Genomic DNA, 14,444 nt, shown 5'->3' on the forward strand with positions numbered 1-14,444 from the left:
TTGCTTCTGGAATTTGACACTAAAAATAACAGGGCAGTAATCCTAGTTACTGGAGAATGGAACGGCAAACCACTTCATTATTCTTGCCTTGAGAACCCCATGAACAGTATGAAAAGGCAAAATGATAGGATACTGAAAGAGGAACTCCCCAGGTCGGTAGGTGCCCAATATGCTACTGGAGATCAGTGGAGAAATAACTCCAGAAAGAATGAAAGGATGGAGCCAAAGCAAAAACAATACCCAGCTGTGGATATGACTAGTGATAGAAGCAAGGTCCAATGCTGTAAAGAGCAATATTGCATAGGAACCTGGAATGTTAGGTCCATGAATCAAGGCAAATTCGAAGTGGTCAAACAGCAGATGGCAAGAGTAAACGTCGACATTCTAGGAATCAATGAATTAAAATGGACTGGAATGGGTGAATTTAACTCAGATGACCATTATATCCACTACTGTGGGCAGGAATCCCTTAGAAGAAATGAAGTAGCCATCATGGTCAACAAGAGAATCAGAAATGCAGTACTTGGATGCGAGCTCAAAAACAACAGAATGACCTCTGTTCATTTCCAAGGCAAACCATTCAATATCACAGTAAACCAAGCCTATGCCCCAGCCAGTAACGCTGAATGAAGAAGCTGAAGTTGAACGGTTCTATGAAGACCTATAAGACCTTTTAGAACTAACACCCCAAAAAGATGTCCTTTTCATTAAGGGGACTGGAATGCAAAAGTAGGAAGTCAAGAAACACCTGGAGTAACAGGCAAATCTGGCCCTGGAATACGGAATGAAGCAGGACAAGGGTAAGAGAGTTTTGCCAAGAGAATGCACTGGTCACAGCAAACACCCTCTTCCAACAACACAAGAGAAGACTCTACACATGGACATCACCAGATGGTCAACACCGAAATCAGATTGATTATATTCTTTGCAGCCAAAGATGGAGAAGCTCTATACAGTTAGCAAAAACAAGACCGGGAGCTGATTGTGGCTCAGATCATGAACTCCTTATTGCCAAATTCAGACCGAAACTGAAGAAAGTAGGGAAAACCACTAGACCACTCAGATATGACCTAAATCAAATCCCTTACGATTATACAGTGTAAGTGAGAAATAGATTTAAGGGACTAGATTTGATAGAGTGCCTGAAGAACTATGGACGGAGGTTCGTGACATTATACAGGAGACAGGGATCAAGACCATCCCCATGGAAAGAAATGCAAAAAAAGCAAAATGGCTGTATGGGAAGGCCTTACAAATAGCTGTGAGAAGAAGAGAAGCGAAAAGCAAAGGAGAAAAGGAAAGATAAAAGCATCTGAATGCAGAGTTCCCAAGAATACCAAGAAGAGATAAGAAAGCCTTCCTCAGCGATCAATGCAAAGAAATAGAGGAAAACAGCAGAATAGGAAAGACTAGAGATCTCTTCAAGAAAACTATAGAGATACCAAGGGAACATTTCATGCAAAGATGGGCTCAATAAAGGACAGAAATGGTATGGACCTAACAGACATAGAAGATATAAGAGGTGGCAAGAATACACAGAAGAACTGTACAAAAAAGATCTTCACGACCAAGATAATCACGATGGTATGATCACTCACCTAGAGCCAGACATCTTGGAATGTGAAGTCAAGTGGGCCTTAGAGAGCATCACTACAAACAAAGCTAGTGGAGGTGATGGAATTCCAGTGGAGCTACTTCAAATCCTGAAAGATGATGCTGTGAAAGTGCTGCATTCAATATGCCAGCAAATTTGGAAAACTCAGCAGTGGCCACAGGACTGGAAAAGGTCAGTCTTCACTGCAATCCCAAAGAAAGGCAATATCAAAGAATGCTCAAACTACCACACAATTGCACTCATCTCACACGCTAGTAAAGTCATGCTCAAAATTCTCCAAGCCAGGCTTCAGCAATACGTGAACCGGGAACTTCCAGATGTTCAAGCTGCTTTTAGAAAAGGCAGAGGAACCAGAGATCAAATTGTCAACATCCGCTGGATCATCAAAAAAGCAAGAGAGTTCCAGAATAACATCTATTTCTGCTTTATTGACTATGCCAAAGCCTTTGACTGTGTGGATCACAATAAACTGTGAAACATTCTGAAAGAGATGGGAATACCAGACCACCTGACCTGCCTCTTGAGAAATCTATATGCAGGTCAGGAAGCAACAGTTAGAACTGGACATGGAACGACAGACTGGTTCCAAATAGGAAAAGGAGTACGTCAAGGCTGTAGATTGTCACCCTGCTTATTTAAATTATATGCAGAGTACATCATGAGGAACGCTGGGCTGGAATCAAGATTGCCGGGAGAAATATCAATAACCTCAGATATGCAGATGACACCACCCTTATAGCAGAAAGCGAAGATGAGCTAAAAAGCCTCTTGATTAAAGTTAAAGAGGAGAATGAAAAAGTTCGCTTAAAGTTCAACATTCAGAAAACAAAGATCATGGCATCCAGTCCCATCACTTCATGGCAAATAGATGGAGAAACAGTGGAAACAGTGTCAGACTTTATTTTTTGGGGCTCCAAAATCACTGCGGATGCTGATTGCAGCCATGAAATTAAAAGACGCTTACTCCTTGGAAGGAAAGTTATGACCAACCTAGATAGCATATTAAAAAGCAGAGACATTACTTTGCCAACAAAGGTCCGTCTAGTCAAGGCTATGGTTTTTCCCGTGGTCATGTATGGATGTGAGAGTTGGACAGTGAAGAAAGCTGAGCGCCGAAGAATTGATGCTTTTGAACTGTGGTGTTGGAGAAGACTCTTGAGAGTCCCTTGGACTGCAAGGAGATCCAACCGGTCCACTCTAAAGGAGATCAGTCCTGGGTGTTCCTTGGAAGGACTGATGCTAAAGCTGAAACTCCAATACTTTGGGCCACCTAATTCGAAGAGTTGACTCACTGGAAAAGACTCTGACACTGGGAAGGATTGGGGGCGGAAGGAGAAGGGGACGACAGAGGATGAGATGGCCGGATGGTATCACTGATTCGATGGACATGAGGTTGGGTGAACTCTGGGAGTTGGTGATGGACAGGGAGGCCTGGCGTGCTGTGATTCATGGGGTTGCAAAGAGTCAGATATGACTGAGCGACTGAACTGAACTGAATCTTACTTAGCATACCAATAATAAGGCAGTATTCTTATCTACAATGTAGATATGAGTGTACATAAAGGAAATGAAAATCCTTCAGCTGAGTCTTACTATACTCATGTGGAAAAAAGCAGCAGAATCTAAAAGTTTTCATGTGGTTTAAAAAGTTTTTAAGAGTTAACAGAGCACAGTCTGTACAGAACCTGTCTCTAGTGGCCTGGCCAGTCCTGGGTGGTTTAACGGGAACAACACAGAATTAGAAGTCATAAGATCTGAATGTGAAGCCAGGGTCTCTAATTTACTAGCTATTTGATTAAGGGCAAATCACTCATGCTATTCTCAAAGAAAAGTGGGGATCACATCACTCTGTGTGCCTTTCCCATGAAAAAGATGCACTGGAACTGATGATTCGCTAGTGGAACCTTCCCCTCTAAACTGGAAACTCCTTGAAGGCAGGAGTCATGTCTTACTGAATTCATTATTCTCACTACTTAAACTAACATAGTGCCTGAAAGACAAGAGGCTTTCAGTAAATGATGAAATAATGAATCATCTAAATACCATCCTACCAACCTAACAGAAATATAGGAAGGATTAACCCGGAAATACTCGAGAAAGACAAGTTTATCATCATCAGTGTTTAATGAAGAAATAAAAGCTATGTTTATCTTAACTTTCAATGATTCAAGTCTTGAAAGAATAACTAATACTTCAGATGATATATAACCAGGAGCCAAAAATATGATCAGAAATAAAGAATTAGAATCAATAAGATTAATTTAATACAAACGAAGATAAAGTCTCATATTGATGTTTGAATAATACATGCCAATAAACGAGAGGGTATATGTGGGAAATGATGAGGGTATATGGGATGAGGAAAAATGGGAAAAAACAATGAAGGTATATGGGAACAATACATGCCAATAAACAATGAGAGTATATGGAATAATACATGCCAATAAATGATGAGGGTATATGCAAACAATTGGCATTGAAACATTCTAGGAAGGTTTTAGTTAATTTACCTATAGACAATATGTTGAAATCTACTTTTAAGCTCAGGGAATTCCCTGGCACTCCAGTGGTTCACCAGTGGTAAGGACTCCACATTCTCACTGCCACAGGCCAGGGTTCGATCCCTGGTCAGGGAACTAAAATCCTGCAAGTCGTGCGGCACAACCATTTAAAAAAAAAAAAAAAAAAGAGTCTTATATATAAGACACAAAATCATAATAAAGGAACAAAATTAAATAATTAAAAAAAAGATTATGCTGAATACAAGAACATTATTCACTGTGGTTAATTTATGTTGATGTATAGCAGAAACCAGGCTTTCCCTGGTGGCTCAGATGGTAAAGAATCCATCTGCAATGCAGGAGACCTGGGTTCGATTCCCACGCTGGAAAGAACTCCTGGAGGAGGGCATGGCAAACCACTCCAGTATTCTTGCCTGGAGAATCCCCATGGACAGGGGAGCCTGGCAGGCTACAGCCCATGGGGTCGCAAAGAGCTGGACACGACTAAGCGACTACACATGCACGCACACACAGCAGAAACCAACACAATATTGTAAAGCAATTATCCTCCAATTAAAAATGAATAGATGTTTTCTAAAAAATGGAACATTATCCAGACAAGGAGTAAGGGAGCAGCATAGCAAGATAAAGGAGCAGAGATTCCACAATGAAAACAGATAAAGAAAATGACTCAAATGTTGATTCTCAAGGACAATAGGAAAAAGAGAACATTCTTGTGCCAGAAACAAGCAATCACACGCATGCTAGCCTGCAAAACAGGGCACAAGTTTCAAGAATTCTAGAAAAACATGGAAGAGAAATTATACTTAATAATTTTCAATATTCTAAAAAATATACAGGGAGAAAAATCAGCCTTTTTATTTCATTTTTGTCCTCTTTTCCTGTGGTGGGGCTTTATTCCTGAAGGTAACACAACTTTGGAAAAAATTCTAAGTCAGAATATAGAAAACATTTCTTAATTTTTAAAAAAAAAAAAATAGGTTTCACATAATGATGACTTTTTAGCCTCTCTGTGTACTTTAATTCAGGTTGGCTGCCCTACTTAGAATGTCTTCTGCAACTAGCATCTTCCCACCAGTCCTCTAGCTCTAAATCCAGTACCCTCTCTATTTCTTTCCCATGGCGCAGCTCATAAGTGCGAGTTCACAGTGCCAGGGCATTCTTTGAACTGAAGCGAAATAACCTCTTTGATCTCTGAAACACCATAGCACCATATTTTTTATAATACTTAGGAAGTTCCATTGTATTCAGTAATTCGTATACAAGTTTCATCTCTTGTACCAGATTATAAGGTTTTGGAGGCCAAAACTGTCTTATCTTGGTAGACTCCACAGTAGCTAGCACGGTTGTACTTGGAAGGAAAAAACATGAGAAGAAGAATGGGGGAAGGGGAAAAGATAGGGGAAAGAAATAGAAGGTCCAAAATATAGTAGAAGGAGGCTAAGTACAGAGTTAACCCCGCCAGGTGCTGGGGGGACATTCTGGGTCTATTTGTGGTTTCAAATGTCCAAAAGACATACAAATAGTACTGACATGCCCCCTAGGGTCCCTAGGAACTCAGCCTCAGTTTACCAGGAATTCAAAATAAGAAACACAAACTTTATACTATTTATGAATATAGGCCAAACCCTCCTTTTTGGCAGCAAAGAAAGGATAAGAGATTGGGGAAATGACTAAGATTTAAGGTAGAAATCTCTATCCATAAGAAAAACAAACATGTCAAAAGTCCTAAAGTGGGTGGTAAAACCAAATAAATGGACTATTCAACTAATAGTCAGACTGCATCAATGGATTCTGCATAAATCTTTTCAAAAAGCTAGGGAAAAATAATGTGTTTTGAATATCACTTTGATTCTTCTTCCTTGAATTAAAATAATCTCTCATCCCTGAATCCAAAATCTATGTTTTCTCCAGACATAAAAATACTTACCATCTTCCTCAGGCAACTCTTCTGGACTAAGTTCTACCAATTCAAAGCCATGTTTGATACACCACTCTTGAGCTTTCTGTCGGTTTACACCTAAAATAACATGCAAAAGATTCTTCATAAGCAAAAACAAACAAACAAACAAAACATGAATATTGCTGCAACACTCTCCACAAAGTGTTAACCTTTAATGTCAACGTTATTCTAAAGGCATCCAAAATAAATTAATAAAAAGAAGATGATTTTTCAAACCCGAAGTACCCATTCTTAAAATATTAAATACTGCAAGGTTCTAAAGAGAAAAAGCTGAAGATGTTTTTGTAAGGTAGTAAAATCATACAAGACATACTGCTCATACAAGACATACTGCTCTGAGCTATGGAAACCAATGTTTTGTTTACCAAGGAATGGCAAACATGTGTACTGCCTACTGCTGTGCCTTACCGTTTTCAGATACTCTATCGCAAACCAAGATCATCACCTCAGGTAACCATGACTCTGCCAGAGGAAGCCAGGAGGAAACACTATCAAGACCAGATTTCTAGAGGGATAAAAAATATACAAACAAAAACAGAAAAAGAGACATTAAGAGAACTCACAGAAAATGCAAAGGGGAAAGAAAAAGCGCAAAGTAATTTTTTATTCAAGGTCCAAGGTAAACAAAATCTTACTTGTGTGCTGTCAAAGTAAACCACAAATGCTTGGACAGACTCTGCAATCTCTGTGGTGATGAGAAATTTGTTTGGCACCACACACAGATTGATATCTGCTGAGTAGTATTTATTATCAATGGTCCAGGGATAAAACCTCACAGCATCATTGGCAGTCACTTCCACAACAACATCTTCTGTTCCAAGAATATCTAAATAAATGACACAACATTACCATGGAAAGTGCAAAATCAATATATACTGGTCAAGCTTCTCAGTAAAATACCATATTAAAAAGGCATTTACTTCCACTGCTTCTCTTTATGCAACGATTTCAAAGTTTTCAAAGGGGATCCCATTTATTACACTATTTTCTTCTTTGATAATTTGACTTTAATAGTGACATAATTTAATTCAATTAATTGGCGTTTTTCTTGAAGAACACAAAAACTAGGGAATTCCCTGAAGGTCCAGTGGTTAGGACCCTATGCTTCCAACACAGGGGGCATGGGTTCAATCCCTGGTCAGGGAGTTAAGATACTATATGCCACATGGCGCAGCCAAAAAGAGAATATGAAAACTACTGTGACTAGATTAGACAATACTAGAGTACAAAACAGTCATCTAATGAAACACCCACTCTAGAGCGTGTGGAAAATATAAGTTACATTTATTTTATTGCTGACATACTTCGTGGAAGCTGAAAGACTAAGAAAAGTCAAGAATATTTAACTATTCTGTACTTATTGCAAGCTAAAAGGAAGATGGCAGCAAGGCTAACCATTAACAAAATATAAGGGCTACACACAGTCCCTAGGCCAAATGCTGACACATTAATTCAACTAATAGAATAAAAGAATGGATACTGATAAATGACCCCATTCCATTTATATTCAGCCTTGTTAGATTCTTTGAAAGCCAATTCAAATTCTTGTTGACGAAGACACTTTTGGCAAATTTTAATATAGAAGAGCCAAGAAAATTAAATGATTTAGGAGAGAACCAAATCTTTCAGAAATTCATGTATAGTAAGGGTATAACTTCTAAAATTCTTAGAGTAAAAGCCAAGTCAATGATGAACAAATACAGTTGTGGTCATGGGACCATCGGAGCATTCTGCTTCTATAAAGTCATACAATATTTAGAACTGGAAGAGACATCAGAAATTGTTCTAACCCAAACTCCCATCTCTCATACCCAAACCCACAATCTTCATTTTACACAGATGTAGAAAATGAACTTAGAGATCTAAAATGACATGCCACTAACTGGGTTAATATAAGAATATACAGCAAAATGGCCACGAACTCCTTTTTAATACATACTAAGATGAACATATATATGGGCCTCCCAGGTGGCTCAGTGGTAAAGAATCTGCATGAATTGCAGAAGGCGGAGGTTTGATCCCTGGGTCACAAAAATCCCCTGGAGAAAGAAATGGCAACCCACTCAAGTATTCGTGCCTGGAAAATTTCAAGGACAGAGGAACCTGGCAGGCTATATAGTCCATGGAGCTGCAAAGAGTCAGATATGATTTAGTGACCAAAACAACAAGATGAACATATAAAATATTCCTCAAGGAAAAGAGCAAAGCATGAGGCATAACCTTCCTAGACTTTAGACTTCCTAGACTTCAAAGCTACAGTAACCAAAATGGCAAGGTACTGGCATAAAAATACGCATATGGATCAATGGAACAGAATAAAGAGCCCAGAAATAAAACAACACAACTCCGGTCAATTAATCTTTGACAGAGGGCAAGAATGCACAATGGAGAAAAGACAGTCTCTTCAGCAAGTGGCACTAAGAAAGCTGGACAGTCACATGTAAATCAATGACATTAAAACACACTATTCACAAAAATAAACTCAATGACTTACAGGTGCAAATATAAGACACCATAAAACTCGTAGAAGAGAACACAAGCAAAACACTCTCTGACATAATCGTACCAATGTTTTCTTAGATCAGTCTCAGTCGCTCAGTCGTGTCAGACTCTTTGCGACCTCATGAACTGCAGCACGCCAGGCCTCCCTGTCCATCACCACCCGAAGTTTACCCAAACTCATGTCCATTGAATCGGTGATGCCATCCAACCATCTCATCCTCTGTCGCCCCCTTCTCCTCTCACCTTCAATCTTTCCCAGCATCAGGGTCTTTTCCAATGAGTCAGCTCTTTGCATCAGGTGGCCAAAGTGCTGGAGTTTCACCTTCAACATCAGTCCTACCAGTGAACATTCAGGACTAATTTCCTTTAGGATGGACTGGTTGGATCTCCTTGCAGTCCAAGGGACTCTCAAGAGTTTTCTCCAACACCACAGTTCAAAAGCATCAATTCTTCTGAGCTCAGCTTTCTTTATAGTCCAACTCTCACATCCATACATGACCACTGGAAAAACCATAGCCTTGATTAGATGGACCTTTGTTGACAAAGTAATGTCACTGCTTTTTAATACGCTGTGTAGGTTGGTCATAACTTTCCTTTCAAGGAGTAAGCGTCTTTTCATTTCATGGGTGCAGTCACCATCTGCAGTGATTTTGGAGCCCCCCAAAATAAAGTCTGCCACTGATTTCATTGTTTCTCCATCTATTTGCCATGAAGTGATGGGACTGGATGCCATGATCATAGTTTTCTGAATGTTGAGCTTTAAGCCAACCTTTTCACTCTCCTCTTCACTTTCATCAAGAGGCTCTTTAGTTCCTCTTCGCTTTCTGAGGTTATTGATATTTCTCCCGGCAATCTTGATAACAGCTTGTGCTTCATCCAGCCCAGCGTTCCTCATGATGTACTCTGCATATAAGTTAAATAAGCAGGGTGACAATATACAGCCTTTTCTTATTTGGAACCAGTCTGTTGTTCCATGTCCAGTTCTAACTGTTGCTTCCTGACCTGCATACTGGTTTCTCGAGAGGCAGGTCAGGTGGTCTGTTATTCCCATCTCTTTCAGAATTTTCCACAGTTTATTGTGATCCACACAGTCAAAGGCTTTGGCATAGTCAATAAAGCAGAAATAGATGTTTTTCTGGAACTCTCTTGCTCTTTCAATGATCCAGCGGATGTTGGCAATTTGATCTCTGGTTCCTTCATGGTTCATATATTGCTGAAGCCTGGCTTGGAGAATTTTGAGCATGACTTTACTAGCGTGTGAGATGAGTGCAATTGTGCAGTAGTTTGAGCATTTTTTGGCATTGCCATGAAAACTGACCTTTTCCAGTCCTTTGGCCACTGCTGAGTTTTCCAAATTTGCTGGCATATTGAGTGCAGCACTTTCACAGCATTGTCTTTCAGGATTTGAAATAGCTCCACTGGAATTCCATCACCTCCACTAGCTTTGTTCGCAGTGATTCTTCCTGAGACCCACCTGACTTCACATTCCAGGATGTCTGCCTCTAGGTGAGTGATCACACCATCGTGATTATCTTGGTCGTGAAGATCTTTTTTGTACAGTTCTTCTGTGTATTCTTGCCACCTCTTCTTAATATCTTCTGCTTCTGTTAGGTCCATGCCATTTCTGTCCTTTATTGAGCCCATCTTTGCATGATATGTTCCCTGAATATCTCTAATTTTCTTGAAGAGATCTCTAGTCTTTCCCATTCTATTGTTTTCCTCTATTTCTTTGCACTGATCATTGAAGAAGGCTTTCTTATCTCTCCTTGCTATTCTTTGCAACTTTGCATTCAAATGGGTATAACTTTCCTTTTCTCCTTTGCTTTTTGCTTCTCTTCTTTTCACAGCTATTTTTAAGGCCTCCTCAAGACAGCCATTTTTCTTTTTTTGCATTTCTTAGATCAGTCTACCAAAGCAATAGAAATAAAAGCAAAAAATAAACAAATGGGACCTAATCAAACATACAAGCTTTTGTACAGGAAATGAAAGTCACTCATTTGTGTCTGACTCTTTGCAACCCCATGGACTATACATACAGTTCATGGAATTCTTCAGGCCAGAATACTGAAGTGGATAGCCTTTCCCTTCTCCAGGGGAATCTTCCCAACCCAGGGATCGAACCCAGGTCTCCCGCATTGCAGGCGGATTCTTTACCAGCTGAGCCACAAGGGAAGCCCTTTGTACAGCAAAGGAAACCATAAATAAAACTAAAAGACAGCCTATGGACTTGAAGAAAATATTTGCAAATCATGTAACTGACTAGGGCTTGATTTCCAAAATACACAAACAGTTCATATAAACCAACAACAAAAAAACAACCCAATCAAAAAATGGGCAGAAGACCTAAACAGATATTTCTCCAAAAAGACACACAGATTGCAAACACATAAAAAGACGCTCAACATCATTAATTATTAAGAAAAACGCAAATCAAAACTACAATGACCACCATTAAAAAGGCTGCATATTACAAATGTTAGAGAGGGTATGAAGAAAAGGGAACCATCCTACACTGTTGGGAGGAATGTAAGTTGGTGCAGCTACTGTGGAAAACATCATGGAGGTTCCTCAGAAAAATAAAAATAGAATTACCATATGATTCAGCAATCCCACTCTTAGATAGCCAGACAAAACTATAATTTGAAAAGATACATGCACCCCTATGTTCATAGCAACACTACTCACGACAACCAAGACATGGAAACAACCTGAATGTCCATCAACAGATGAATGGATAAAGAAGATGTGGTACATGTATACAACGGAAATCAACCATTTAAAAAAAATGAAACGATGCCATGTTCAGAAATATGGATGGACTAGAAATTATCATACTAAATAATTCATGAAAAAGGACAAATACCATATGCTATCACTCATCTGTAGATTCTAAAATATGACACAAATGGAGGGGCTGGGAAAGAGAGGGACTGGGAGTTTGGGATTAGCAAAATCCCAAACAAGGTTCTGCTATATAGCACAGGGAACTATATTCCATATTATCCGATAAACCATAATGGAAAAGATTATGAAAAAGAATATATATGTATAACTGAATGACACTGCTGTACAGCAGAAATTAACATCATAAATCATCTATACTTCAACAAAATAAATTTAAAAAAATATTCCTCAAACTCACAATTAGCAGGACACAGAAAACTAGAAGTTAAATTTAAAATTACAGACCTAGGACTATATATTTGGGACACTGTCATAGTTTCTGCTCAACAAAAATACGTAGAAATTGTTTAGTTCCCAAACTGCTAGGAATAACATATAATATACAAAGCATGTATGTGCGAACATGCATTCTTTCATTAGTAAACTTCATCAAGTGGTTATTAAGAACTGGCCTGCTGAAAATAAAACTTTTTAATTATAGAAAATTAAATTTCAAATAAATTTAGGAATTTACCTTTGCCAAAAGGTACATTTTGAAACTAACTTTCTAAAAATTTTCACCAAAACTAGAATTATTATTCTCATATTAACAGAAGGTCTGTGCCACTTTTTGAAAATCAGAGTTTACCTTGTCTCTTTAAGAAATCAGTAGTTCTTTCTGCTTAATTTATATCTCAAGTTATAATCTTTTATTAATGATCAATAATGCCATAGTGGTCCCGTAACAGACATTATGACAAGCACAATTAAGAAATAAGCAGCACGAAGAACACATAAGTTACTAAAATCAAAGATTCTGCTTTCATATAAATGTCTTTCAGAAAAAAAAAAAAAGAACTCTTAGATCAAAGTCAATGTTGCATCCAAAACTAACATTTCAAACTTCAAGCAGGTGGTATAGCAATATGCCAATAAAAGCACATATGGAAGAACACAAACTGAACCAAGGGGTGTAGGAAAAAAAAGTATAAACTGATTTTTTTTTTTAAGGGTAGGACAAGCCACCATATGGAATCAGTCTTCATTCATGGGTAATTTTTTTAAATAATGAATTGACTTGTTTTTTTAAAACTGGGGAAGCTAAAGGAGTACAGTGATGAACTTACTGTTGTTAAGGGGAAATAGAAGGAGCCGGGGACCAGTATTCCTACCAGCACCACAGCCAGTTCTTGGTATTTCCTAGATTGGTTGTAGTGTCAGACACTGGAATACAATGTGGATTACATATTTTTTTCAAATCAGTGTCTTCAACAAACATGAAAAAATTAAATCAATGAGGATGTGATATACTTCACAAACTGCAATACAGAATATCTGGATCCATTTAAGGATGGCTCATTTTATTAATAAATGTCTAGAACACAAGATGGAGAAGGCGATGGCACCCCACTCCATTACTCTTGCCTGGAAAACCCCATGGATGGAGGAGCCTGGTAGGCTGCAGTCCACGGGGTCACTAAGAGTTGGACAGGACTGAGCGACTTTACTTTCACTTTTCACTTTCACACATTGGAGAAGGAAATGGCAACCCACTCCAGTGTTCTTGCCTGGAGAATCCCAGGGGCGGGGGAGCCTGGTGGGCTTCCGTCTATGGGGTCGCACAGAGTCGGACACGACTGAAGCGACTTAGCAGCAGCAGAACACAAGAGGACAAACAATGTATTACTCAGAGCTCCTAAAATTCCAATTACATACTGTCACTGATTTTCAAACAAGAAGGTATTTACTCACCATGCAGAAAGAAGTTACTTCCCTCTCTCTTCCCTGCATTAGCTGAGAACAGAACCCGTGAGCTGGAAAAATGAACCTCCCCTTCCCAAGATTTAGGAGCTGAGTGGGTTTTTGTCTTGCTTTCATTCTCTGTGCTGCCTGAAACAACCTGATGGCTCAATTCACTTATCAGATTTTTTTTTCACCATTTTATGTCTAATCAGATACTTTCAGCAAGGCTGCATATGGGCTTTATTATCACATCTGTGCCATATTAGAACTAGAGACAGAAAAGTGAAGATTGGCTCATTCTAGTTCTTATCATCAATATCATAATGTAGAGTTTAATTTAAAAAATGTAAATGTCTACACTAAGTATAGCTTTTCTCCTTCATCTTTTATATTTGGTTCCAAGCGTTTAACGAGTTTATTCTTTTCCAAATTAAAGCAAAAACCACTCAAATGCTGGTGCACTAAGAGTTTATGGAGATGGTCAGTATAATTCACTCATTTTCAGATAAGAAAACTGACAACCAAAAAAAAAGCCATCTGCCTAATAGGGGCAGAGCCTAAAACAGAATCCAGGTCACTCGCATCTCCCCTACTCCCCTGTGGTACATCACACACCACAATATTTAGCATCTCAGCTAAGTCACATTCAGCTGTCCAACAGTCACAAGCTAAAATCAACTGTGGGCCTAAGGAGCCTCTGCCTTTTCATGAAAACCAAAAACAATGGCCAGAATGAGGATACCCACAGACACGAGAGGTACAACTAACCCATCAGAAAACTGTCTACGGGTTTGGGTATTTATATGTCAAAAATGAGTCACAGTGATCTTGTGGGAGTTTTCTGCCAGACAGACTTCCTAGAAAAACCTGCCATGGTCTCTCTTCTTTGCCCTGCGTGCATGCTAGGTTGCTTCAGTCGTGTCTGACTCTTTGTGACCCCATCGACTGCAGGCCCCCAGGCTACTCCATCCAAGGGATTCTCCAGGCAAGAACACTAGATTGAGTTACCATGCCCTTGTCCAGGGGATCATCCCAACCTAGGGATCAAACCCGTGTCTCTTAACACCTCCTTCATTGTCAGGAGGGTTCTTTACCACTAGCGCCACCTGGGAAGCCCTGCACTCGACTGGATTTGGACGGAGTCAAAATGATGCACACACAATCAAGAGCAGCTTTCGCTCCTCCTGGAGGAAGGCGGCCTGTCTCACTCACACTG

General features: G+C 39.3%; 1 protein-coding gene across 8 annotated transcripts in view; it reads right to left on the bottom strand.

Annotated features, from left to right (window-relative positions):
- AAGAB (alpha and gamma adaptin binding protein) overlaps positions 1–14,444 on the bottom strand; it is an 84,658-nt gene that overhangs the window by 56,836 nt on the left and 13,378 nt on the right. For all 8 annotated transcript variants that reach the window (XM_055436111.2, XM_055436108.2, XM_055436112.2 and 5 more), the window contains 3 exons: positions 6,736–6,926; positions 6,509–6,605; positions 6,068–6,157 (listed from right to left, as the gene is read on the bottom strand). In XM_055436111.2, the coding sequence (XP_055292086.2) occupies positions 6,068–6,157; positions 6,509–6,605; positions 6,736–6,926 (378 nt within the window). The remainder of the gene's footprint in view (positions 1–6,067; positions 6,158–6,508; positions 6,606–6,735; positions 6,927–14,444) is intronic.

The sequence above is a fragment of the Moschus berezovskii genome, chromosome 9, assembly GCF_049115385.1.
Source record: "Moschus berezovskii isolate FMDL1 chromosome 9, NW_MosBer_1.0, whole genome shotgun sequence".
Taxonomy (NCBI): Eukaryota; Metazoa; Chordata; class Mammalia; order Artiodactyla; family Moschidae; genus Moschus; species Moschus berezovskii.